This window comes from Narcine bancroftii, chromosome 4 (assembly GCF_036971445.1).
Source record: "Narcine bancroftii isolate sNarBan1 chromosome 4, sNarBan1.hap1, whole genome shotgun sequence".
NCBI lineage: Eukaryota > Metazoa > Chordata > Chondrichthyes > Torpediniformes > Narcinidae > Narcine > Narcine bancroftii.
Window position 1 is genome coordinate 192,731,087 of NC_091472.1, and position 25,876 is coordinate 192,756,962.

Below are 25,876 nucleotides of genomic sequence, written 5' to 3' on the forward strand. Positions count from 1 at the left end.
AATTCCGCGGTCATTTGTCCGCCTGAATCAGAGATGGTATAGTGTGTTCATTTTAATCCAGCGGTCAGTTGTCCGAATGAATCAGAGTGGGTACGGTGGTTTAATTCCATTCCAGCGGTCAGTTGTCTGGCTGAATCAGAGTGGGTAGAGTGGGTTCATTCCAATCCAGCGGTCAGTGGTAAAACTGATTCAGAGTGGGTGAGTGGTTTCATTCCAAACCAGCTGTCAGTGGCCTGACTGAATCAGAATGGGTACAGTGAGTTAATTCCAATCCAGTAGTCAGTGGTCCGACTGAATCAGATTGGGTACAGTGGTTTCATTCTACTCCAGCGGTCAGTGGTCTGACTGAATCAGAGTGGGTACAGAGTGTTCGTTGAAATCTAGCTGTCTGTGGTCTGACTGAATCAGAGTGGGTACAGTGGGTTCCTTCCAATCCATAGGTAAGTGGACCGACTCAATCAGAGTGGGTACTGAGATTTTGTTCCAATCAAGCGGTCAGTGGTCTGAATGAATCAGAGTGGGTACAGTGGGTACGTTCCAATCCAGCGGTCAGTGGTCTGACTGAATCAGTGTAGGTACAGTGACTTCGTTCCAGTCCAGCGGTCAGTGTTCCGACTGAATATTAGTTGGTATAATGGGTTCGTTCCCATCCAGCCATCAGTTGTCTGACTAAATCAGATTGAGTACAGTGAGTTCATTCAAATCCAGCGGTCAGTGGTCCGACTGAATCTGAGTGGGAACAATGGGTTAGTTCCAATCTAGCCATCAGTGGTCCGACTGAATCAGAGTGGGTACAGTGGGTTCGTTTTAATCCAACGGTCAGTGTTTCGACTGAATCAGAGTGGGTACAGTGGCTTCATTCCAATCCAGCGGTCAGTGGTCCAACTGAATCAGCGTGGATACTGTGGGTTCCTTCCAATCCAGAGGGAAGTGGACCGACTCAATCAGAATGGGTACAGAGATTTTGTTCCAATCCAGTGGTCAGTTGTCTGAATGAATTAGAGTGGGTACAGTGGGTACGTTCAAATCCAGCGGTCAGTGGTCTGACTGAATCAGAGAGGAGACAGTGGGTCCGTTCCAATCCAGCCGTCAGTGGTCTGACTGAATCTGAGTGGGAACAATGGATTAGTTCCAATCTAGCCATCAGTGGTCCGACTGAATCAGAGTGGGTACAGTGGGTTCGTTCAAATCCAACGGTCAGTGGTTCGACTGAATCAGAGTGGGTACAGAAGGTTCATTCCAATCCAGCGGTCAGTTGTCCAACTGAATTAGAGTGGGTACAATCGGTTTGTTCCAATCCAGTGGTCAGGGGTCCAACTGAATTAGATTGCGTACAATGGGTTAGTTCCAATCCAGTGGTCAGTGGTCCCACTGCATCAGAGTGGATACAGTGGGTTCATTCCAAACCAGCGGTCAGTTGTCCGAGTGAATCAGAGAGGGTACAGTGGGTCAATTCCAATCCAGCGGTAAGTGGTCTGACTGAATCAGAGTGGGTACTGAGGTTTCATTCCAATACAGTGGTCAGTTGTCCGACTGAATCAGAGTGGGTATAGTGCGTTCATTCCAATCCTGCGGTCAGTGGTATGACTGAATCAGAGTGGGTACAGCGTGTTCATTCCAATCCAGCGGTCAGTGGTCCGCCTGCATCAGAGAGGGTACAGTGTGTTCATTCCAATCCAGCGGTCAGTGGTCCTACTGAATCAGAGTCGGTGCAGTGGGTTCGTTCCAAACCAGTCGTCAGTAGTCTGACTGTTTCTGAGTGGATACAGTGAGTTCATTCCAATCCAGTGGTCAGTTGTCCTACTGAATCAGAGTGGGTACAATCGTTTTGTTCCAATCCAGTGGTCAGGGGTCTGACTGAAACAGGGTGAGTACAGTGGGTTCGTTCTTATCCAGTGGTTAGTGGTCCTACTGAATCAGAGTGGGTACAGTGGGTTCATTCCAAACCAGCGTTCAATTGTCCGACTGAATCAGAGATGGTCTAGTAGTTTAATTCCAATCTAGCGTTAAGTGGTCCGACTGATTCAGAGTGGTTACTGAGGTTTCATTCCAATACAGCGGTCAGTTGTCCGACTTAATCACAGTGGGTACAGTGGGTTTGTTCCAATCCAGCGGTCAGTGGTCCGACTGAATCAAGGTGGGTACAGTGGGTTCATTCCAATCCTGCCTCAGTGGTCTGACTGAATCAGGGTGGGTGCAGTGAGTTTGTTCCAATCCAGTGGTCAGTGGTCCGACTGAATCAGAGAGGGCAAAGTGGGTCCGTTCCAATGCAGCGGTCAGTGGTCTGACTGCATCTGAGTGGGTACAGTAGGTTCGTCGCAATCCAGTGGTCAGTTGTCTGACTGAATCAGCGTCGTTAAAGTGGTTTCTTTCCAATCCAGCGGTCAGTGATCTGACTGAATCAAAGTGGGTACAGTGGGTACATTCCAATTCCGCGGTCAGTTGTCCGCCTGAATCAGAGATGGTATAGTGTGTTCATTTCAATCCAGCGGTCAGTTGTCCGACTGAATCAGAGTGGGTACGGTGGTTTAATTCCATTCCAGCGGTCAGTTGTCTGGCTGAATCAGAGTGGGTAGAGTGGGTTCGTTCCAATCCAGCGGTCAGTGGTCAAACTGTATCAGAGTGGGTTAGTGGTTTCATTCCAAACCAGCTGTCAGTGGCCTGACTGAATCAAATGCGTACAGTGGCTTCATTCCAATCCAGCGGTCAGTGGTTCGACTGAATCAGAATGGGTACAGTGGCTTAATTCCAATGCAGTAGTCAGTGGTCCGACTGAATCAGAGTGGGTACAGTGGTTTAATTCCATTGCAGCGATCATCGGTCCGACTGAATCAGAGTGGGTACAGTGGGTTCATTCCAATCCAGTGGTCAGTGGTCTGACTGAATCAGAGTGGGTACAATGGGACCATTGCAATCCAGTGGTCAGTGGTTGAATGAATCAGTGTGGGTACAGTGGGTTCGTTCTCATCCAGCGATCAACGGTACGACCGAATAAGAGTGGGTACAGACGGTTCGTTCCAATCCAGCGGTCAGTGGTGATACTGAATCAGAGTGGGTTCAGTTGGTTCATTCCAATCCAGTGTTGTCATTTTTAAGACGGAATCAGTTTGGGTACAGTGGGTTCGTTCCAATCCAGCGGCCAGTGGTCAGAATGAAGCAGAGTGGGTACAGTGGGTTTGTTCCAACCCAGTGATCAGTGGTCAGAATGAATCAGAATGGTTACAGTTGATTTGTTCCAATCCAGCATTCAGTGGTCAGACTGAATTAGAGTGAGTACAGAGTGTTCGATCCAATCCAGCTGCCAGTGGTCAGAATGAAGCAGTGTGGGTTCGTTCCAACCCAGCGATCAGTGGTTGAACTGAATCAGCGTGGGTTTGTTCCAATCCAGCGGCCACTGGTCCCACTGAATCAGAGGGGGTACACTGGGTTCGATCCCATTCCCTTACTGACATGCTTGTCCATGGTCTCTTACATTGCCAGACTGAGACCATCCTCACATTGAAGGTAAAACACCTCATCTTCGGCCTGGATTCCATTAACATCCACTTCTCTGATTTCCATTAGTCCATCCCCACCCCCCCATCTTTGTCTGTCTGGTTCTTTTCCCCTAATTTTCTCTTTTTCTTCTCTCTCCCCCCCATTTTCCCTCTGTCTCTTTTCACAGATATTAATTTTCATCTTCCCTTTTATCATATCCAATTAACACCTTTTGGCTCATAGTTGTTGGCTCCTTCCCCTTACATTCTTCCCCCTTAATCTCCAGTCTTTAATTTAGATGCCTTCCTGTTCTTTACTAATACCTTGAAAAAGGGCCCAAACGTCAATAATATATCTTTACCTCCTATGGACGCCATGAGATCGGGTGAGCTACTCCGGCATTTCTGAGTACTTTTTGTACAATCACAGTGTCTGCAGACTTTCGTGTTTTGCTCCTTTGTTCCAATCAAAACTGGTGAACAGAATGTGCCCTTCCCTCTGTTTTAGAGGGAAGCGCCATTGAGCTCCATCTGCAGAGGTCTATAAGAAGGTCCCTCAGACTGAGGCTGTGTGTGACCAGCTCAAGTGAGAACACTCAGTAGTGTGTTGGACAGTCCCTTTCTCCTCGACTTACAAGAAATAATTTCCCATTTTTTTAAAGATCCTCCACCTCTTTAGGATAGAGAATATCTGTATCAAAGTGAAGGGAGGAAAGTTCAGGGGAGACATTAGGGGTAAGTTTTTCTACACAGAGAGTAGTGAATACCTGGAATACATTGCTTGGGGTGGGAGTGGAGGCTGGAACAATAGGAGCATTTAAAAGACATTTATGCTCATGGATGAAAGAAAAATAGAGGGTTATGAGGTAGGGAGGCTTTTGTTATTTTTAGGTATATATAGGTTGGTACAACTCTGTGCGCTGAGGGCCTATACCGTGCAGTAATGTTCTATGTTGTATGTAATAGTTTCTTATCAGAATGCAGAAGTTAAAACACTAGAAGTTCCTTTGTTATGTTATCACCATATCGGAAATGATGTGAGTATATGTTATGAATGTGGTGACTATTAATCATAATCCATTGCCTTTCAATTCAATGACCCAAGATGTGGATAATATTCCTCTGACTTAGTCACGAAGGTGCTGAGGGACATGAAGTTCATGATTCACTCAATTGATTTTGTCACTTTCCTCAAAAGAACTTCAAATCAAATCATACAGGATTTCAACTGTCTAACTCAGGATGGCCAAACCTTTTTGGTGGTGGGCTGCCTGCAGAAAAATATAAGAGCCACGAACCAAACAACATCAAGGTAGGCAATTTTCAACCAGTTCCACCACAAGGAAAACTCTGCTTTTAGACCAGAAAACCCCTGTGCCGTTGAAAATTCATTTTCTATCAAAACTACTGAACAGTCTAACTGTTGACGTACAGTAGTTTACTGATGCATTTGCATATTACAGAAGGCAATTCTGTATCTGCTGCTCTTTAAATTAATACAATAAAACTCTCATTCAAAAAGCAAGATAAAGAGCTGGGTGGAAAATAAGAACAGGAGAAAAGATCAAGGAACAGACAAGGCCGTCTCCAACATTCCTCCACAACCCTCAGTGAATACAATTCATGGGCTAAATGTCCACCTTAATGATGTTGATGCAATGTGTGAATCTGTTTAAAGTTAACAGATTCCTTGCAAATCAAACCAACTCACTTCCCCTTGGCTTCTGTGAAATAGTAGTCATCTTCCCACCGTGTCTGACATTTCCGGCACTCCCTTGATAGTTTCCGTCTTTTCGGTTCCACCGTGTTTAATCAACTGAGGTAAAAAAAATTAACTGAGGTCAATGTTTTCATCCATGATTAATATTGGATCAGTCCACCTAGTAGTTGTTCAAAATGGCAGCGACATACCTAGTGTTGACACCGAGCGTACACAATGCAATTTATTGTAAGAGACTATCTATCTTCTAACGGGCCATATTCAAATCAAATCAAATCAAAATCAAATCAAATAGCTTTTTATTGTCATTGTACAAGTTATACAACGAGATTTATGACAGCAGTACAAGGTTACCAATGCAGCGACGCAACCACAGGCAGCACCACAGAAGTTAAATAAAAAATTTAATTTACAGTGCCGTATATGTCCTTTATGTGAATGGAGGGGGGGTGTCGGCTGTATGTATAATAGATGTGGAGGACAGAGGGGGGAATTTGTGGATATGTGTGTTCAGTGTAGTGACAGCCTGGGGGAAAAAGCTGTTTCTGAATCGGTTTGTTCTTGTCTTGATTGACCTGTATCTTCTGCCAGAGGGTAGTAGGTCAAACAGATGCAGGGCAGGGTGGGTGGGATCCTTTATTATTGCTTGTGTTCTACTGAGGCAACGAGAGGTGTTGAGATCCTTTTTATTTTATTTTATTTTTAAAATTCACCCTTGGCCACTTAAAAATGGGCACCCTTAGTCTAACTCAAGTAAAGTTCTTGCCACAGTGTCTCTTTCATGTCTTGGCTGCACACCAAACAGTTGAAGCTATTAACTACAGGATTAAGTTTTGTCCAGGGTGTTTGAGCCCTGCCCTTGTCTTTGTGAATCACTGGCAATAGCAGTTCATCCCAGCGAGAGAACTCCAGCTGTGCCCTGCAGGTTCAAATCTGACAGCTGACTTGAGCCTGAGATGTCGATTGCAGTGTTGAGGGAGGAACTGCTGTGCTGTCAGAGATGCTCTCTTTTGAATGCTCAGTGTGTTGGAAAGGGGATTTAATGCAATGATGCAGCACAGAAACGAGGCCCTTCTGGCCTGTGAGCCCATGCCATTCAAATACACCCATGTGGCCAATTAACCTACAACCCAATTTTGTCTTTGGAACGTGAGAGGAAACCGGAGCACCCGAAGGAAACCCACGCGGACACGGGGAGAGCATAGAAACTCCTTACAGACAGTGGCGGATTCTAACCCGGGTCGCTGGTTGTGGTGCACTGTTAACCAGAATCAGACACACACAAAGATAAAGACAGTACAACAAGCTTTAATCCACAAAGACTTCCACAGAGCCAGACTGGCTGTGGCTGCAGCAACTCTGAGTGAGGCCTCAGGAGGCCAGCGCAGGCTTATATCCCGGAGGATGATTGACAGCCGGCCAGGTGTTGTCCTGTCCCCTTACACTCCTGCAGGTACAGAGGTTTCCCCCTGCAGTAGGCCGGCGGTATACTCCTGCAGGTACAGAGGTTGCCCCCTGCAGTAGGCTGGTGGTACACTCCTGCAGGTACAGAGGTTGCCCCTTGCAGTAGGCCGGCGGTATACTCCTGCAGGTACAGAGGTTGCCCCCTGCAGTAGGCTGGTGGTACACTCCTGCAGGTACAGAGGTTGCCCCTTGCAGTAGACTGGTGGTGTACCACCACACTGGTATTGTAATAGGATTGAGCTAACCATTCCGTACCTGTGTATGTAACCCCTGGGGATGCTTGTGTCCTGGCTGCTATGGATAGATTGGGATGAAGGAAAGGAACTTGTACAATTACGTCCATTACTCCACAATGTGTATTGGAGGGCAGAGCTCCTCCACCCCCTACTGTGTAGTGCCCAACCTCCTTGCACACAATCCCTACTCAACAAGTTCTCATTTAAATGTGAGTGATCTAAAGTTGGAAAAAGCAGAGGGAATCTTTCTAGGCCCCAACTTGTACAGAGAATGTTAAAATGTTCAAGGTTGTCAGCCAGAAAATGAGGTTCGAACCCATGGGTCTCCTTACAGCGCTAGCGGTTGGGACTGGGGATCAAATCCCACACTGTAAGGAGTTTGTATGTTCTCCTTGTGTCTGCGTGGATTTTTCCCAGGGACTCCAGTTTCCTCCCACCGTTCAAAACGTACCAGGGTGTAGGTTAATTGGGTGTAAATTGGGTGGCACGGGCTCATGGGCTGAAATGGCCTGTTACTGTGCTGCATGTCTAAAAAAAGTAATAGAATAAAATAAATAGAATAAAAAAGATGACCTTCCAGGGGGGAAGGGAGCTGGTCCACCCGACTAAATTGTCCCACATTTGCCGTAGTCACGGAGAAACCTGAGGCAGCTGGCAAACATTGCCCTGCCAGTATTCCATTGCTCATTTTTGTTTAATTGAAGGCCGTGTCGGACTGCTAGCTCGAGATCTCTCAACTTGTGTTTGTGTGCAGGCGAACAGGAAGCAACGTCAGTGAGACCAGCAGCGATCAGACGGAAACATGGAACCCCGACGAACAGGTGGGTAACAAGGGCCGCTTTGCCAGCTGGTTCTGTTCTCTGTTCACCGCCTGCCCCATGTTGCTGCTGGTCACAGATGACTGATGAATGGAGGTGATCCACACTTGATCCTGAAGCATCAGGCGAATGCGGGCTTGTCTTTAGTTGGTGCACCTCCAGCAGATGAAGTAGACAAACAGCACAGTAACAGGACCTGTTGTCCCACAAGCCTGTGCCACCCAAATACCCCAATTAACCATACATTTTTGAAGGGTGGGAGGAAAGCAGAGCACTTGGTGAAAACCCACGCAGACACAGGGAGAACGTGCAAACTCCTTAAGACAGCATTGGATTCCAACCCGGGTCACTGGTGCTGTCACAGCATTGAGCTAACTGCTACATGAACTGTGCTGCCTTTCTATGCTAATGTGCCACCCTGTTGTGACAGAGAGCTAACCACCCACCACCCCCCCCCCCCAATGACTTTGGAAACTTCCTGCATTCTCTCAAGAGGGTATAGATAGAATAAATGCATGAAGACGTTTTTCCACTGAGGGTGGGTGAGATAAAAGCCAGAGGACATGGGTTAAGAGTGAAAGGTTTAGGGGGAATTTATTCACACAGTGAGTGGTGGGATTGTGGAACGAGCTGCCAGCTGAAGTGGTGAATGCGGGCTCAATTTTAATATTTAAGAAAAATTTGGGCAGGTGTATAGATGGGAGGGGTATGGATGCAGAGCGAGGCAGTATAATCATTCAGCACAGACTAGAAGGGCTGAAAGGTCTGTGTTCTGAGCTATACTGTTCCATGGTTCTCCAACGGATGCAGTGCGCCCCGAACTGGGGTTAAGGAACTGCAAGTCCATGGGCTGGTCGGCCAAGTGTCAGACTCTGGGATTTTGAATCCCAGGGAGGTGAACTTATCCAAAGCAAATGTGCTCTTCCACACAACAGTCTTCAGAACAATACACAAGCATACCAGAGTCACACAGCATCAAAAGAGTGTGAAGGGTGACCATCGCTTTGAGCCTGAGTCCTTTGTCAAGATATGAGCAAAAAGCAGGGCGGCCACTGAATAAAAATGTGGGGGGGAGGAGCAAAAAGGGGTGGGGGGGAGAAGCACAGACTCTCAGGTAAGAGGTCATAGGTGAACGCAGGTGGGAGGGTAAAAGAAAAAAGCTGAGGTGATCAGGGGAGGGGGGGGTGCTTTCTGAATGAAGGGAAGGGGTGGGGAGCTGGAGGAACGACACAGTAGTGTAGCAGTCAGGGCAATCCATTACAATGCTAGCATCCCAGGTTAGAATCCGCTAATGTCTGGAAGGAACTTGTCCGTTTTCCCCGGGTCCACATGGGTTCCCTCCGGGTTCGTCCCATCCTTCGAAACATCTGGGGATTCAGACTTATTTTGTCAGAGTACGTTCATGACATCACATATAACCTTTAAAATATTTTACGTGCAGGCGTGGAAGAATTACCACTTATTGGCAGCGCTGCCAGAGATGCTTTCCTGACACAAATCTCTCAGCGTACACATGTGAACAAATAAAGAAATGTAAACAACTGACTGTGCAATACAGAGAAAATAAATCAATAAAATGCAAAAGTAAAAGTCCTTAAATGAGTCCCTGATTGAGCTTGTCATTGAGTAGTCTGATGGTGGAGGGGTAGCAGCTGTTCCTGGTAGTGCGAGATTTGTGGCACATCTAACCTCTTTTCCTAATGGCAGCAGTGAGAACAGAGCGTGTGCTGGACGGTGTGGGTCTTTGATGACTGATGCTGCTCTCCGATGGCAGCGTTCCCTGTAAATACAGTGGCTCCCCCTTATCTGCGGTTTTGCTCTCCACGGTTTCAGTTACCCGCGGTCAACCGCAGTCCAAAACTGATCCGACTGTCCCGCTCTCTCCCCACAGCCTGGTGTCAGTCCTCACACTGCCCGCTCTCTGCTCCCAGCCCCGTGTTGGTCCCCACACTGATCCCTACTTACAAATAAAAAAGTTTACAGGTACACTCCAGTATCCCATAAAGCTTTACTATGGAGTTTGCACAATGTCCACACCACGTAACACCCAATTTCACAGAATGTATTGTGGATGTTAAGCAACTAATACCCTTCAAAGGATTTGGTACTATCTGTGGTTTCAGGCATTTGCTGGGGGTCTTGGAACATATCCCCCGTGGATAAGGGGGAACTACTATATTTACCAGGGTTTCTGATGTCATGCCAAACCTCCACAAACTCCTGAGGAAGTAGAGCCATTGGCATACTTTCTTGTGTGTTGGGTCCAGAAAAGTATCTTCGAGAAAGTGACCCCCAAGAAATTAAATTTGCAGGTTGTAGGTTACTTGGGGTTGGGGGGGGTGGTGGGTGCACGAGCTCATGGCCAGAAGAACCTGTTACTGATGATCAACGATGCCATCTCGTACACAGAGGCCATGGGGATACTGAAGGCCCAGTATCGCAGGAAGATAAATGGGGTCTACACCAGGCACCTCCTGGCCACCAGAAAGCAGTGACCCTGTGAGTCAAGTGCCGAGTACCTGCAGGACCTCCAGAACCTATGTAAAGCGTGCAACTCCAGGGTCATGACAGCCGCCCAGAATGCTGAGGACCTCACCTTGGACACTTATGTGGCCGGTATCTGCTCTGGGTACATAAGGCAGAGACTCCTAGAGCAGAAGGTACTTGATCTACCGAGGGTGACTGAACTGACAAAGACACTGGAAGTGGCCCTCCAAAACCTGGATGATTACTTGGCTGCTTCTTGATTGCCGCAGGTGTGCTACCTTGGGACAGCGGATCGTCCCATTCCAATAGCGACTGGTCGCTGTTAGGTCTGCTTTGTTCATGAATGAGTGAGACAAACACCAGACTGAGTCGAAATCAGGGTTCTTTGTTCTTTATTACCGGATTGTAACACTTGCAACTAACCATGTTAGTCGGAGAATGCATTCTGCCGTTATCAGCAAAATGGTGATTTTTTATACCCTTGGATACGTGCTTAGAACATCATCATATCATTACTTGTCCAATGACTAAAACTGTTGCTATCCTTTCCCTGCTAGCTTCCTGCCTCTCAATCCATCAATGTCTCTCTTATCTTGTAAGTACAAGGATGCATTTCACATCTTGTTACAGCCCTGCACATTCCCATCTCATGATGTTTTACCTTACATCGCTCACACTGTCCCACTCCTCAAGTGACCTTGAGGAGTGATCACCCCAAATGCTACTTCTGCGGGAAGGTTAAGCAACTGAGGAAACGCTGCCAAGGAGGCGCTACGTGTAGAAAAAAAAGGTCATTATGCCAAAGTCTGCCAGTCAAAACCATCCGCGAAACCTAGCAGGGCTGCATGCCAACAGTCTCCACTCCAGATAGCATAATCGGCACCATCTTCTCTGTGAACCAGCAATGCCACATGCAAGTTATGGGGGCTGTCATTCTGGACTCTGCGGCAAATGCCATCTTCTCAGGCCTACAAAACCACGGGGGAACAGCGAAGGTCACCACCTTGGGATTGAGGATGACCATCTTGGGATTGTGAGCACCCATCAGACTCAGACAGCAAGTCTATACTGGCCTTCATCACCTTGAACCAAGAGGGACCACATGAACTCGCCAGGTCCATGATGGATGTCCAGATAGACGGGCTCATTATGAACTGTTTACTTGAAAGCGGGAGTAGAGAAAGTTTTATTCACCCTGATACCATTAAGCGCCTATCCCTCACGGTATGGCCCACCAAACACAAGATATAACTCGCATCCAAATCCAATATGAAAGCCATTCATGAGCATAGTGACCCTGACTGTTGGAGGCATAGTTTAAAAACATTTCAGATTATTCGCCATGCCACAACTCTGTGCCTCCTTGCTAATGGTCCTGGACTTCCAGTGCCAACTTCAGAAAGTGACATTGAAATTCGATGGGCTCCATCCCCCCCTCACTGTTTTCAATGAACAGTTCACAGACGGCCTGCTGCTTGTGACCTGTGGCCTCTCGACTTTCAAGGTTGACATCTCCTGCCCCCCCACACTGTTTGCCAACCTCACCCCTGATTGCAAGCCAGTGGCCACCAGGAGTAAACGATAATGTGCCGCAGACAAGGCATTCATCAAGTCAGATGATCAGCATTTGTTGAGCGAGGGCATCATTGAGGCCAGCAATAGCCCTTGGAGGGCCAAGGTGGTTGTGGTAAAGAACGGGGATAAGAATAGGATGGTCATAGATTACAGCCAGACTATCAACCGGTACAAGCAGCTCGATGCGTACCCCCTTTCCTGCATATCTGATATGGTCATCCAGATTGCGCAATATCAGGAATTCTCTACAATCAACCTGAAGTCGGCGTTTCATCAGCTCCCGATCTGCCCAGAGGACCACCAGTATATTGCATTCGAGGCGGATGACTTCCTCTGTCACTTCCTCTGGGTCCCTTTCGGCGTCACCAATGGGGTCTCAGATTTCCAGCGGGAGATGGACCGCATGGTGGACCACTATAAACTGTAGGCCACTTTCCCATACCTTGATAATGTGACCAACTGCGACCACCACCTACAAGATACTGATGCAAATCTCCGTAAATTCCTCCAGGCACCAAAACTCCTGAACCTTACTTATAACAAGGACAAATGCGTGTTCCAGACAGCATGACAAGCCATCCTTGGCTGTGTGGTCGAGAACAGCCTCTTACGTCCGATGCTGGAGCTACCTCTCCCACATACCCTCAAAGGATTCAAAAGATGCCTCGGGTTCTTCTCATATTACATTCAATGGGTCCCCAACTAGGCCGTCAAGGTTCACCCATTGGTCAAAGCCACCACGTTTCCCCTGCTGGCAGAAGCCCAAGCTGCATTTGACCGTATCAAGAACAACATAGATGAGTCCACACTGTTCCAATTGAAGAGCAATGTGTTGGATTTTGCCTTAGCTGCCACACTCAGCCAAGCATGAAGACTCTTTGCCTTCTTTTCACACATCCTCCAAGGTCCTGAAATTCACCACTCCTCAGTTGAAAAGGAGACCTGGGTCATCTTGGAGGCAGGGCGCCACTGGAGGCACCACCTCACTGGAAAACGATTCACCCTCCTCACGAATCAGTGAGCAGTCACATTCATGTTTAATAATAAGCAGAGGGGCAAAATCAAGAATGATAACACCCTCAGGTGGAGAATCAAACAGTCCACTTACAACTACGACATCTTGGCAAACGTAATTAGCCCCCGGACGCTCTATCCCGTGGGATGTGCCAGTGTCCAAATGGACAGACTACAGACCCTCCATAATAACCTCTGCCACCCCGGACAAGGCTCACATGATCAAAGCTTCGAATGCCAAGCATCGATTTCAAGGGGACCCTCCCCCCCTCCAAACGGAATTTCTACTTCCTTACAACCATCAACAAATACTCCCGTTTCCCTTTTGCCATCCCCTCCCCAGACGTGACCACAGCTACAGTTATCAAGACCCCTCCACACCGTCTTTACACTCTTTGGGTATCTCGGCTTCATCCACAGCGGCGAGGGGGGCTCACACCACCAGGGTCAGGAACAGCTGCTATCCCTAATGGGCTGCGGCAGGGTCATCGTCACGAGCAGGACCACCAACTATAACCCTAGAGGGAATGGGCAAATAGAAAGGGAGAATGCCACGGTCTGGAAAACCATCCTCCTGGCACTGAAGTTATGGGGCCTTCACGTCTCCCACTGGCAAGAGGTCCTCCCACTTGCACCCCACTCCGTTCAGTCACATTTATGTACGGCCACTAACAACATGCCTCATGAAAAGATGTTTGCTTTCCCTAGGAAGTCTGCGTCAGAGACTACGCTGCCCGCATGGCTGACCTCCCCAGGACCGGTACTAATTCGGAAGCATGCCAGGCAATCTAAGACTGATCCACTGGTCGAGAGGGTTTGCCTCCTCCACAATAACCCCCTGTATGCCTATGTTGTCTTCCCTGATGGGTGCAAGGACACGGTTTCCATCCGGGATCTGGCACCATCGGGTGCCCCTCCGATCACCAACAGACACTCTCCCCACTGCTACCTTATGGGTGCCTGAGCCTACGGCTGACCACTTTCCACTCCTGGCTACTGTTGTCACCCATGATGCACCAGCACCACGCTCCCTTACCCCCTCACCTGTTTCCACCCCCCCCACTCCCTTCGACGAACTGTAACCAGTGATGACAGGCCAACCCCACAAGCTGCTCCGGGCACTACAGCAGGGTCCCAACCATTATCGCATCGTTCGCTGCGGCAAAGGAGACCCCCAAAGAATTAATCTGTAAAATGTATATATTTGTTTTGTCTTCTCATCCCCAGGACTCTTCTTAAAAAGGAGGGATGAGGGTGTTATGCTATGATAAGGTGCTGCCGGCTGGACTCACCTCCCGAGACCGAGCCTACCTATAGCCCTTTGCATACTCCCCATTCCACTCTGCCTTGATCAGTCAATGAGGTTGACGGCTGTTCCAGTCTATAAGCCTGTCAGTTTCACAACTCCAGTCTTTTGTGATTATTGATGGTGCATCAGAAGGTTTACATTGTCGGCACAACATCATGGGCTAAAGGGCCTGTACTGTGATGTAAAGTTCTATGTTGTACTCCTAGAATTATGAAACTCGTTGCATTCCCTTCCTGGTTACTTGATGTTAATACTGATTATTTCAGATGTCAGGTTTATTGTCAGGGTATATAAATAACATCACATACAACCCCGAGATTCTTTTTCTGTGGGCCAGGCAGAATTACCTCTTCTTGGTAGTGCAAAGAAAACTGTACAGAGTGAATATGCATAAATCAATAATGAACTGTAAACAGATAACGAATGTAAACAAACTCTCTGCACAATACAGAGAGAATAAGAAAATCAATAAAGTGCACAAGTCAGAGTCCTTAACTGAGCCCCTGATTGAGTTTGTTGTTTGGGAGTCTGATGGGGGAGGGGGAGCAGCTGTTCCTGAACCTGGTGGGGTGGGTCTTTGGTACCTACACCTCTTTCCTGATGGCAGCAGCGAGAACAGAGCGGGTGCTGGGTGGCGAGGGTCTTTGATAATTGTTACTGCTGATTATCAACCAAGTGCTTCATGTTATATGCTCCTCAATATACCCTGATTTTTTTTAACAAAGGTTTATTCAAACTACAACAAAACTACATCCAAACATACTATTGAGATTGTTGAAAATTCGCAAGAAGCGGTAATCAATACTGCCCCTTTGTTACGTGCAAAGTTACTACACAGATGAAATAAGCGATATATTTTAAATTTTCAAATTAAAATCCTGTTCTTACTATTCAATCCCCTGGGAGGCCCACTGTTCTAGGAACTTGGCCACCACCCCCTCATTACTGAGTGCTCCCACTCTAACGACACATGGGCCCAAAAGAAGATCAGGCTATTGCCTTGATCAGACGTTTCAACTGCTCTGTGTACTCCAAGCAACGAGGTGACATAACTAACTAAATGTGCTTGTGGTTATCACTGTCTCAGGGAGTGCTTGCTCTAGGATGTCTTGTCCCTGCAGTGACCACTCTGTTGACCTTTTGCTGACACATTACATATAGTGGTGCTAAAGACCCTTATGATTAACTTTGATTGGCTGCTTGCTGTTCTAATTGGATCACTAAGCTGTCAATAATCAAAAGATATTGGTCCAGAAATCGACTATTCACCCCGTCGGGTCTGCTCGGCCATTCAATCGCGAACCCGATCCATTTTCCCACTCTGCCCCACTGCCTGGCCTCCCTTTGATGCCCTGGCAAATCAAGCACCTAACAATCTCTGCTTTAAATACACCCAATAACCTGGGCTCCACAGCTGACCGTGGCAACAGATTCCACAGATTCACCACCCTCTGGCTGAAGAAATTCCTCCGCTCCTCTGTTCTTAGCAGTCGCCCTTCAATCCTCGTCTCTCCCACCGTGGAAAGCAACCTTTCTACATCTGCTCTGTCCATGTCTTTCAACATTCAAAATGTTCGATAAGATCCCTCAATTAGTTTTCAGACAATCCAGCCAATGACAACTCATGCCATGAAATTATTTGACAGACAGTTATGAATGTAGTGGACTAAAAGAGCACTCTCTTTGGTGCCTTTTAAACAAAGGATACTTCTATATTCTCTGCATCATGTACTTTTAATGTTGTTTTCTCCAGGACAAGACATAGATTCATAAACTTGCTTCCTGTGAATGCAATGTGATAGAATAATTAAGCTTTTTAAATGATTTCCTCTTTTTTTCCTGGAAACAGCGATGGTGTCTCTGAGCTGAGCTTCACACTGGCTGTTCTACTGTCCTTCCCACAGGCATTCGACTGTTCAAACCAGGCATCTGTTAGTGCTTCGATAAAGCCAAGCAGAAAGCGGCGGATCCAGATCCCAGAGAAGCCCAATTATAGCCTTAACCTTTGGAGCATTATGAAAAACTGCATCGGGAAGGAGCTGTCCAAAATCCCTATGCCTGTAAGTGAGCTCTTTCTACATTTCCTTGTCTGTATGTAACTTCAAACATCCTGTCTGTGAACCAGTAGTAGAAGGCAGCCTCTATTGCATTGCCAACTTGTATGGACTCATAGGCCCAAGGCACAATTCCCAGTATTTGTTAAATAAATGTTTAACTTTAATGTGTGGATGTACAAGGGAAAAAATGGCAGCACTGCTGCTGGTATGGACCCAAGGAGAGTGGGGAGTGGAGACACAGCGCTCCCACGCAGGGTCCAAACGCTTAGTCTGACTTTAAACAGCCTGTTAAAGGAGTCGGCGATGGTTTATTTTAAAATCTCGTGACGGCAGGGTGGCATCTATGATCGGCAGTGGTCACGGGGGGTTGTAGACTCTGGGGAAGCGGAGCATCAGAAAATGGGGAGACCACCCCCTGTTTGAGAAGGAGAAGCAGAAGAGACGACCCATGGGTTGGTGACCATGGTGGTTGACCAGCAAGGGGTTCTGAGGCTGAGGAAACACTCAGTGGTGAGCTTTTGGAGATGTGAGGCGAGGTATCCACTTTGGATGTGGGCCGACTGCAGTCAAAGGACTCACATCAGGCTGCAAGACTGACTGAAGGAGCACCGGGTATTGGAACTGGGATGCGAGAGAGTGCTGAGGGCGCCGGCAGCTTCCTGGCCATGTAAGAGGTGTGCATCTGGAGCTCAGGTTGCTGATGGTTTAGACTGAAGTCTGTGCGGCTGTAGAGGCTTCAGGAGCGTTGGAGGTGAATCCACGGACGCACAATGACCCTATTGGACTCTCTTTTGCTTCTCTTTCTCTGACTGTAAGGAGCGCTGGGCAATTTTTTGCTGATAGCGAATCTTTGCCTTATGGTAGACTAAAGGAAATTTCATGTGATATCACATTTTCTGTTTTATTACATGAAAATAAAAATAATCTTGAATAAAATGAGGACAGTTGGCCTTGAAGCCACCCCCAGCCTGAGTAGTCGATGGATAAGAAAATGGCCTGCTCAAACTATATCACAAGTTGTGTATTATCGCCTACCTCCTGTAATCTTTTAGCTCCCCAAACCCCTAAACTTATGAAGAATCTGTTGACATCTTTCTGAAGATCCTTTGGGGTAGTTAGTTTGGAAGACTCACAACCTGCTGAGAGGCAAGATTTTACTTCATCTGTTTTAAATAGATAAGTCTATATTTCCAAACCAACACCCCACATTCGAGTCTCTCTAACAAGGAGAAACATCCACTCTACGTCCACCTTGACAAGCCCCCTCAGCTAAGTTGTCTCTCACATTTGGAAACTTTGCTGAATACAAGCCGAGCCACCCAATCCAAGTATTAGTCCAGAAAATCTTCCCTAAGCTGCTTTCATTGAATTTAAATACTAAGGAGACTGACACTGGGCACAGTGTTCCTTGTGGGATCCTCACAGAAGCCTATATAACAGAAGTAAAATGAAGACGGTGTTTACATCCGGTACCGCACGGATGGCAGTCTCTTCAATCTGAGGCACCTGTAAGCTCACACCAAGACACAAGAGCAACTTGTCCGTGAACTACTCTTTGCAGACGATGCTGCTTTTGTTGCCCATTCAGAGCCAGCTCTCCAGCGCTTGACGTCCTGTTTTGCGGAAACTGCCAAAATGTTTGGCCTGGAGGTCAGCCTGAAGAAAACTGAGGTCCTCCATCAGCCATCTCTCCACCATGACCACCAGCCCCCCCACATCTCCATCAGGCACACAGAACTCAAAACGGTCAACCATTTTACCTACCTCGGCTGCACCATTTCATCTGATGCAAGGATCGACAAAGAGATAGACAACAGACTCACCAAGGCAAATAGTGCCTTTGAAAGACTACACAAAAGAGTCTGGAAAAACAACCACCTGAAGAAACACACAAAGATCAGCGTGTACAGAGCCGTTGTCATACCCACGCTCCTGTTTGGCTCCGAATCATGGGTCCTCTACCGGCATCACCTACGGCTCCTAAAACGCTTCCATCAGCGTTGTCTCCGCTCCATCCTCAACATTCATTGGAATGACTTCATCACCAACATGAAGTACTCAAGCTGGCAGAGTCCGCAAGCATCGAATCCATGCTGCTGAAGACCCAACTGCGCTGGGTGGGTCAAGTCTCCAGAATGGAGGACCATCACCTTCCCAAGATTGTGTTCTATGGCGAGCTCTCCACTGGCCACCGAGACAGAGGTGCACCAAAGAAGAGGTACAAGGACTGCTTAAAGAAATCTCTTGGTGCCTGCCCCATTGACCACCGCCAATGGGCTGATATCGCCTCCAACCGTGCATCTTGGCGCCTCACAGTTCGGCGGGCAGCAACCTCCTTTGAAGAAGACCGCAGAGCCCACCTCACTGACAAAAGACAAAGGAGGAAAAACCCAACACCCAACTCCAACCAACCAATTTTCCCTTGCAACTGCTGCAACCATGCCTGCCTGACCCGCATCGGATTTGTCAGTCACCAATGAGCCTGCAGCAGACATGGACATACCCCTCCATAAATCTTCGTCTGCGAAGCCAAGCCAAAGAAAAACAAGGGTCCCATGTTTGTGCTCAGATCTCCATGCTGTGTATTCGCAATATTGCTGTGGCTCCTGTATGAGGAATGGGTCTGATGCACAAAGGGCGAGGTCACCCTTGTAATTTCACCCCAGGATAATTCTTCATCCATTGGACAAAACACAGGGAAGAAAAGTCATTTATGTGCCTATTTGAAAACTATATGGCATTTACCTGATTGTCTACAATTTCTCAATCTGACCCAATATTCATTATAGCCCATTTCCAATGCACACTGATCAAACAATGCCCTGCCCAGACCTCTTGCCCTTCTTCCCAGCATTTAATTCAGCCGCCTGCCTGCTTTTTGCTCATACCCCGATGAAGGACTCAGGCCCAAAACGTTGGTTATCTTTCTTTATCTTGGCTACATAAAGACCTGCTGAGTTTCTCCAATCACAGTGCCTGCACATTTTTGAACTGTGGATTTGCTCCTCTCTCTCCCTCTTCCCATTTCTTGCCCTGCAGAATGCCATCCGTAATTTCTCTTGACTAACAGGAATCAGACCTTGTACCACCCTGAGCAACCTCTCCCATTTTGGCACTCTGCTGACACTATAGGCCTGCTTATTGTGAAAATCAGCGATTTGTAAAGGCAGGTTTCCTCTGCTTTTAAATCACTCCACCTACCTCCTCCAAAGGAGGATCGGCTGATCCAACTGCTCCATGTTCCCTCCTCCTGGTGGGGTCGCTCCACCTCCTTTGTAAAAGGATCACTGCTGAAAAGGGGAGGGCTAATGACGTCATGCTGACACCGTCAGTCCGCAGCCCAAGAGCGCGAATTTTAAAGAGCCCATATGGTCAAAAACGGAGATTATGTTGTGCAGAAAATCAGCCTGTCCGAAGACTGTTTGACCACATCTCCACTAGCACTTGTGCCTGCTCCAGTCGCCATCTTGAGTATAGGCCGCTTTCCCTTTCCGTCACGGTGGCGGGTGATGCTACTGCACTAGTCACCCTTCAGCTTCAGCAGCTGGTTCGTGAATCACCCTGCAGAAAAGCAGCGTGTGATCTGCATTTTCGATCATCAGCATCAAAGATTTAAAAAAACTTGAGCAGAAGATAACGGAGGTTTTGAGCATAAAAACCCCTTCTGAATCAATGCTGCCATCCACCTTTTTCTCCTTCCTCTTGTACTGGACACCTTACATGCCAGGGTAGTAAATGCTGTGGCTTGCCCTCTTAGAGCCGTTTCAGTTCTGCGGACCCTTTCTGATTTCCACCTCGCTGGTCGTACTGATACTGACTCCCTTTTGTGTCTTTCCTCACCCGCATTATCCTCTCAATGTTCTGGTTTCTCCTGCTCGGTTCTCGCCCATTCTCCTTCCTGCCTGGATCTCGCCTGCTGCTCTTCATTCTGGTCTCCCACTGCTTCACGTGGCTGTAAATTCATCCACCTCGCCTTTCTCCCTCTCCTCCATCGCTCCTGAAAAGCTAGTTCACAGAGAACCCAGCCCCTCCTTGTGATGTAGGATCTGCCATGTTTCTGCCTCACTGAATATTCTGCCCCTTCCCGATGTGTTGCAGAGAGATGCTACACACCCAGATGTGTCTCATGTCAGTCTGTACCTGACTGTGAAGGCAGCTGCATTTCGACCTTCCCATGGATAACGTACAAAATAGGAGCAGGAGTTGGCCATCAGGCCCATTGAGCCTGCTCCACCATTCAATAAGATTATGGCTGAGCTGGCTGTGGACTCAGCTCCACTTACCTGCCTGTTCTCCATAATCTTTAATTCCCCTAATATTCAAAAATCTATCTACCCGCGCCTTCCGTACCATTAATGAGGTTGCCTCTGCTGCTTCAGTAGGCAGAGAATTCCAGAAGTTCACTCCCTTCTGGGCAAACCAGTTCCTCCTCACCTCTGCCCAAAATCTGCTCCTTGAATCTTGAGACTATGCCCCCTAGTTCTCGCCTCACCTTCTCCTGCCTCCCTGCTTCTATTTTTCATAGTCAGAGCCCTGTGCATCCTTAGAAATTCCATTTAGTCTCAGGCTTCTCAATCAGAACAGAGAACATTACAGCACAGTACGGGTCCTTCACTCCACGACGTTGTATATGCAACAATCTAAACCATCCCTACCTCACACCCATAGCCCTCTATTTTCCTTGCATCCATGTGCCTGTGTAAGAGTCTTTCTTAAATGCCCCTTATGTTTCAGCCTCTACCACCACCCCTCACTGTGTATAAAAAAACTTTACCCGACTTCTCATCTAAACTTTTCTCCCATCACCTTGGAGAGATGTCCTCTGGTGCTTGCTGCTGCCGCTCTATCTACACCTTTCAAAATCCTATAGGCATCTATTAAGTCACCGCTCATCCTCTTCCCTCCAAAGATAAAATCCCTAGCTTTGCTAACCTTGCCTCACAAGACACGTACTCCAATCGAGGCATTCCAGTAAATCTCCTCTTGCACCCTCTCCATAGCTTCCACATCCTTCCTGTAATGAGGTGAACAGAACATGAACACAATAGTCCAAATGTGGTCTAACCAGAGTTAATCCCCTCATTTCCAGATTCAACGTGGTGAACCTTCTCTGCACCACCTCCAAAGCCACTCTGTCCTTTCTGAAGTCAGGAGACCAGAATTGCCCATAATACTCCAGGTGTGGCCTCATCAGTACCTTGTCCAGTTGCAACAAAAACCCCCTGCTCTGAATTACAATCCCTTCAGTAATGAGGGCCAACAGGCCATTTGCCTTCCTGATTACCCTATCTCTTCCTCCTTTTGTTTCTCTCCCTCTAACACCCTCTTTCTCTCTCCCTTCTTTTTTTTTTCATTTTTAATTTTTTTTAAATTTTTCACACTGTGAACCATATCAATCAAAATAGATACAAACATTTCCCTCTTAAATATACACAGTGGCATTTTCTCCCCTTTTTTTCCCCCTACCTTCCCTGCCCCCCTTCTCACCCACCTCCAAACCCATTAAATGTTCAACATATACAATACAATAAAACCATTAAACAATGTCATCACACAATGAAAATTCTACTTTTACACACTAGATCAAGTCATTTTGTCTTCTTATCATTTTAGGGGGTGGAGGTCCGAGGCAAGCCCTCTCCATTATGTTCCATGTACGGTTCCCAAATTTGTTCAAATAATGTGAATTTATTTTTTAAATTATATGTTATTTTTTCCAATGGAATACATTTATTCATTTCCATGTCCATTGCTGTACTCTCAGGCTCTCTTCTGATTTCCAAGTTGACAATATACATTTATTTGCTATAGCTAAGGCTATCATAATAAATCTTTTTTGTGCTTCATCCAGTTTGAGGCCTAATTCTTTACTTCTTATATTACTTAGAAGAAAGATCTCTGGATTTTTGGGATGTTGGTTTTTGTGATTTTATTTAATACCTGATTTAGATCTTCCCAAAACTTTTCCACTTTCTCACATGCCCAAATTGCATGTACTGTTGTTCCCGTTTCCTTGTTACAGCAAAAACATCTGTCTGATAATGTTGGATCCCATTTATTTAACTTTTGGGGCATGATATATAACCTGTGTAACTAATTATATTGTATCATGCTTAACCTCGTGTTTATTATATTCTTCATAGTTCCAGAGCATAACTTTTCCAATGTTTTATTTTTTATCTTTATGTTTAAATCTTTTTCCCACTTTTGTTTGGGTTTATTAGCTTATTTCATCACTTTCTTTCTCTTGCTGCTTAATGTACATGTTTGTTATAAATCTTTTTATTATCATTGTGTCTGTAATCACATATTCAAAGCTGCTGGTAATCTCAGTCTGTTTCCCAATTTGTCCTTTAAGTAGGCTTTCAGTTGATGATATGCAAACATTGTACCATGAGTTATTCCATATTTGTACTTCATTTGTTCAAATGTTAATAAATTATTTCCCAAAAATCAATTTTCTATTCTTTTAATTCCTTTTCTCTCCCATTCTCTAAAGGAAAGGTTATCTATTGTGAAAGGGATTAGTTGATTTTGCGTCAGTAATAATTTTGGTATTTGGTAATTTGTTTTTTTCCTTTCTAAGTGAATCTTCTTCCATATATTGAGTAAATGATGCAATACTGGTGAGCTTTTATATCGTACCAGCTTTTCATCCCACTTATAAAGTATATGTTCTGGTACCTTCTCCCCTATTTTATCTAGCTCTATCTTAGTCCTGTCTGGTTTTTTCCCTTGTCTGATAAAAATCTGATAAATACCTTAATTGTGCTGCTCGATAATAAAGTTTGGTAACTGCAAACCACCTTGTTTGTACCACTCTGTTAATTTATCTAACACTATCCTCGGTTTTCCTCCTTTCCATAAAAATTTCCATATTATTCTCTTTAGTTCATTGAAGAATTTCTCTGTTAAGGGAATTGGTAACGATTGAAATAAGTATCCACTAACATCAGCATCATATTGACCAATATCTCTACTTAATTTAGATTATAAGATAATAGCAAAATTATTAGCAAACAGATTGGCCGACTGTGTACCAAAAATAGTAAAACAAGATCAAACTAGATTTATTAAGAAAAGATGAACAATGGATAATGTCTGGAAATTTATTAATTTAATTCATGTAGTTCAAGGAAGTAAGATGCCAACAGTGGGTGTTGCTTTAGATGCAGAAAAAGCCTTTGACAGGGTAAAATGGAATTATTTATTCAAAGTATTACAGAAGTTCAATCTACCAGAAAAATATATTAATTGGATTAAAGCATTATATAATGGACCATTGACGAAGGTGACAGTAAATGGATATGTATCAAAACAATTTAAATTAAATAGGTCAACTGGGCAGGGATGTCCACTATCTCCCTCACTGTTTGCTTTAGCAATAGAACCATTGGCAGAACTTAATAAGAACAGAAAATAAAATAAAAGGGATAAAAATAAAGGAGAAGGAGTATAAAATCAGTTTATTTGCAGATGACATCATAGTAATTCCATTTTACCCTGTCAAAGGCTTTTTCTGCACCTAACAGAACCAGAAATATCAATAAAAGAACTACATAAGAATTTGAAGGAATATGGAGAAATATCAGGGTACAAGATCAACGCAAATAAAAGTGAAGTGATGCCAATTAGTAATGTGGATTATACAGAGTTTAAAAAAGAATCACCATTTAAATGGCAAACACAAGCAATCCAATACCTAGGTATTAGATTAGATAATAATTCAAGCCACCTGTACAAATTAAATTATCAGCCATTAATAAAGAAATTACAGGAAGACTAAGAACATGGGAAAGAATTGCCACTAACGTTGATAGGGAGGGTAAATTAAAATGAATGTCTTCCCAAGGATACAATACTTATTTCAATCGTTCCCTCTCCCTTCTTAATCACATTGTGACATTTATAAAATTAATCTGCATATGCAAAGCCCATATGAGTACTCAATGAAGCCTTTGTTTAACAGTTCAGTGGTTGCCATGACGCTGAGGATGAATGACCAAATAAGAATATTTGTGGGAATGTATGTATGACTGCACTTTGAGAGGAAGTGCAGGTGAAAAAAAAATTGGTACCTGAGGCGAAGTGGAACAGCTATTTATAGTTAGTATGAAGAGCTGGAATAATTAATGTGTCAGTCTCGAGGACACTGCCAATTTGTTAGAGTTTTGACTCTGAAAATATCAGACCCACTAAAAGCTGCGTTCACCTGGAAGGTGCTCACTCTGTTATATTATGGGATAGACAGCCTTGATCTGTATCCTCCTTTTCAACTTTGCATTATCAATTATGACAGCAGTGGTCATTTGTTTTTGGCAGATGGTCGGGGTGAGGGTGTTTGCGATGCGTTGGGGGGGCTGTTGTGGGTTATGAGTTTGCTCTGTTGTTACTTTAACTTAGATAGACCGGTACAGAGCCAGTTCTGCTATGTTTCCAGCTAAAACACAATGCTGGAGAAACTCAGCAGGTCATACTGCGTGCTTTCTATAGTAAAGATAAAGATACATAACTGACATCCCAGGCCTTAACCCTTCATCAAGGCCCTTTAACAGGCCCTTTGCCCCTCCCACCTCCATTTTATTCGAGCGCCTGCCCACATAATGATCATACCCAGATGAAGGGATCAGGCACAATACAGCGGTTATGTATGTTAACGGGGTGTAATTTTGGCGGCATGGACTCGTAGGGCCAAATTGTCCTGTTACAGTGCTGTATGCCTAATTTTTAAAAAAATAAAGTATGGCGCAAAACCCTGCTCTGTTTCTCCAGCATTGTGTTTTTATTTCAGTCACTGCGTCTGCAGATTTTCAAGTTTCACTGCTGTGATTCCAAGGTCTTTCTCAGCTTCATCCTTTGGATTTTCAGCATCAGAATTTATTGTCGTGAACACGTCACGAACTTTGTTGTTTTGCAGCAGTGTTAAAGGTGCAAATTGTTGTAAGTTACATTTTTTTTTTAAAGATAAATAAATTAGTGTAAAAGAAGAGAAAGTGAGGCAGAGTTCATGGTTCATTGTCTGTTCAGAAATCTGATGGCGGAGGGGAAGAAATTGTCTTTGTAACGTTGGGGGTGTGTCTTATGGTTCCTGTACCTCTTTCTGATGGCAGCAGTGAGAAGAGGGGATGGCCTGGGTGGGGAGGGTCCTTGATGATGGGCTGCTTTCTTGAGACACCGCCTCTTGTAGATGTCCTGGATAGAGTGGAGTCTGTTGCCCGTGATGGCGCTGGCCGAGTTCACGACTCTCTGTCGCCTTTTCCTGTCCTGGGCATTGACCAGACAGCGATGCCACCTGTTAGAATGCTCTCCATGGTACACCTGTAGACATTGGCAAGCATCTTTGGTAACGTACCAGATCTCTGCAAACTCCGAACAAAGTCTAGCTGCTGATGAGCCATCATCGACGTGGAGGCCCCAGGAGAGATCTTCAGAGATGTCAACGCCCAGGAATTTAAAGTTCTTTACCCTTTCGACTGCTGACCTCTCGATGAGGGCTGGTTTGTGTTCTCCTGGTTACCTTTCCCTGAAATAATCTCTATTTACCAATATTGCTTATTTTACTTTCTATTACTGTTCTTGCTCCATCCGCCACAGCTGTGTGTTTTGAGATTTTCTTCCCTTCCACTACTGTTTCTGGTTTGCTATCCCTTGTAAGCCACTCCGCAATTACCCTTGCAATTGAATTGCCGCAGTCCCAGAAAGGAGCCCAGACCACTTCAC

General features: G+C 45.7%; 1 protein-coding gene across 2 annotated transcripts in view; it reads left to right on the forward strand.

Moving 5' to 3' along the window:
* Nucleotides 1-25,876, forward strand: part of LOC138761394 (oxysterol-binding protein 2-like) — a 514,880-nt gene that overhangs the window by 402,268 nt on the left and 86,736 nt on the right. Inside the window, exons 6-8 of one of the 2 annotated variants that reach the window (XM_069933420.1) lie at nucleotides 4,675-4,788; nucleotides 7,651-7,717; nucleotides 16,004-16,159. In XM_069933420.1, the coding sequence (XP_069789521.1) occupies nucleotides 4,675-4,788; nucleotides 7,651-7,717; nucleotides 16,004-16,159 (337 nt within the window). The remainder of the gene's footprint in view (nucleotides 1-4,674; nucleotides 4,789-7,650; nucleotides 7,718-16,003; nucleotides 16,160-25,876) is intronic. The other variant, XM_069933419.1, reaches the window with a different exon arrangement.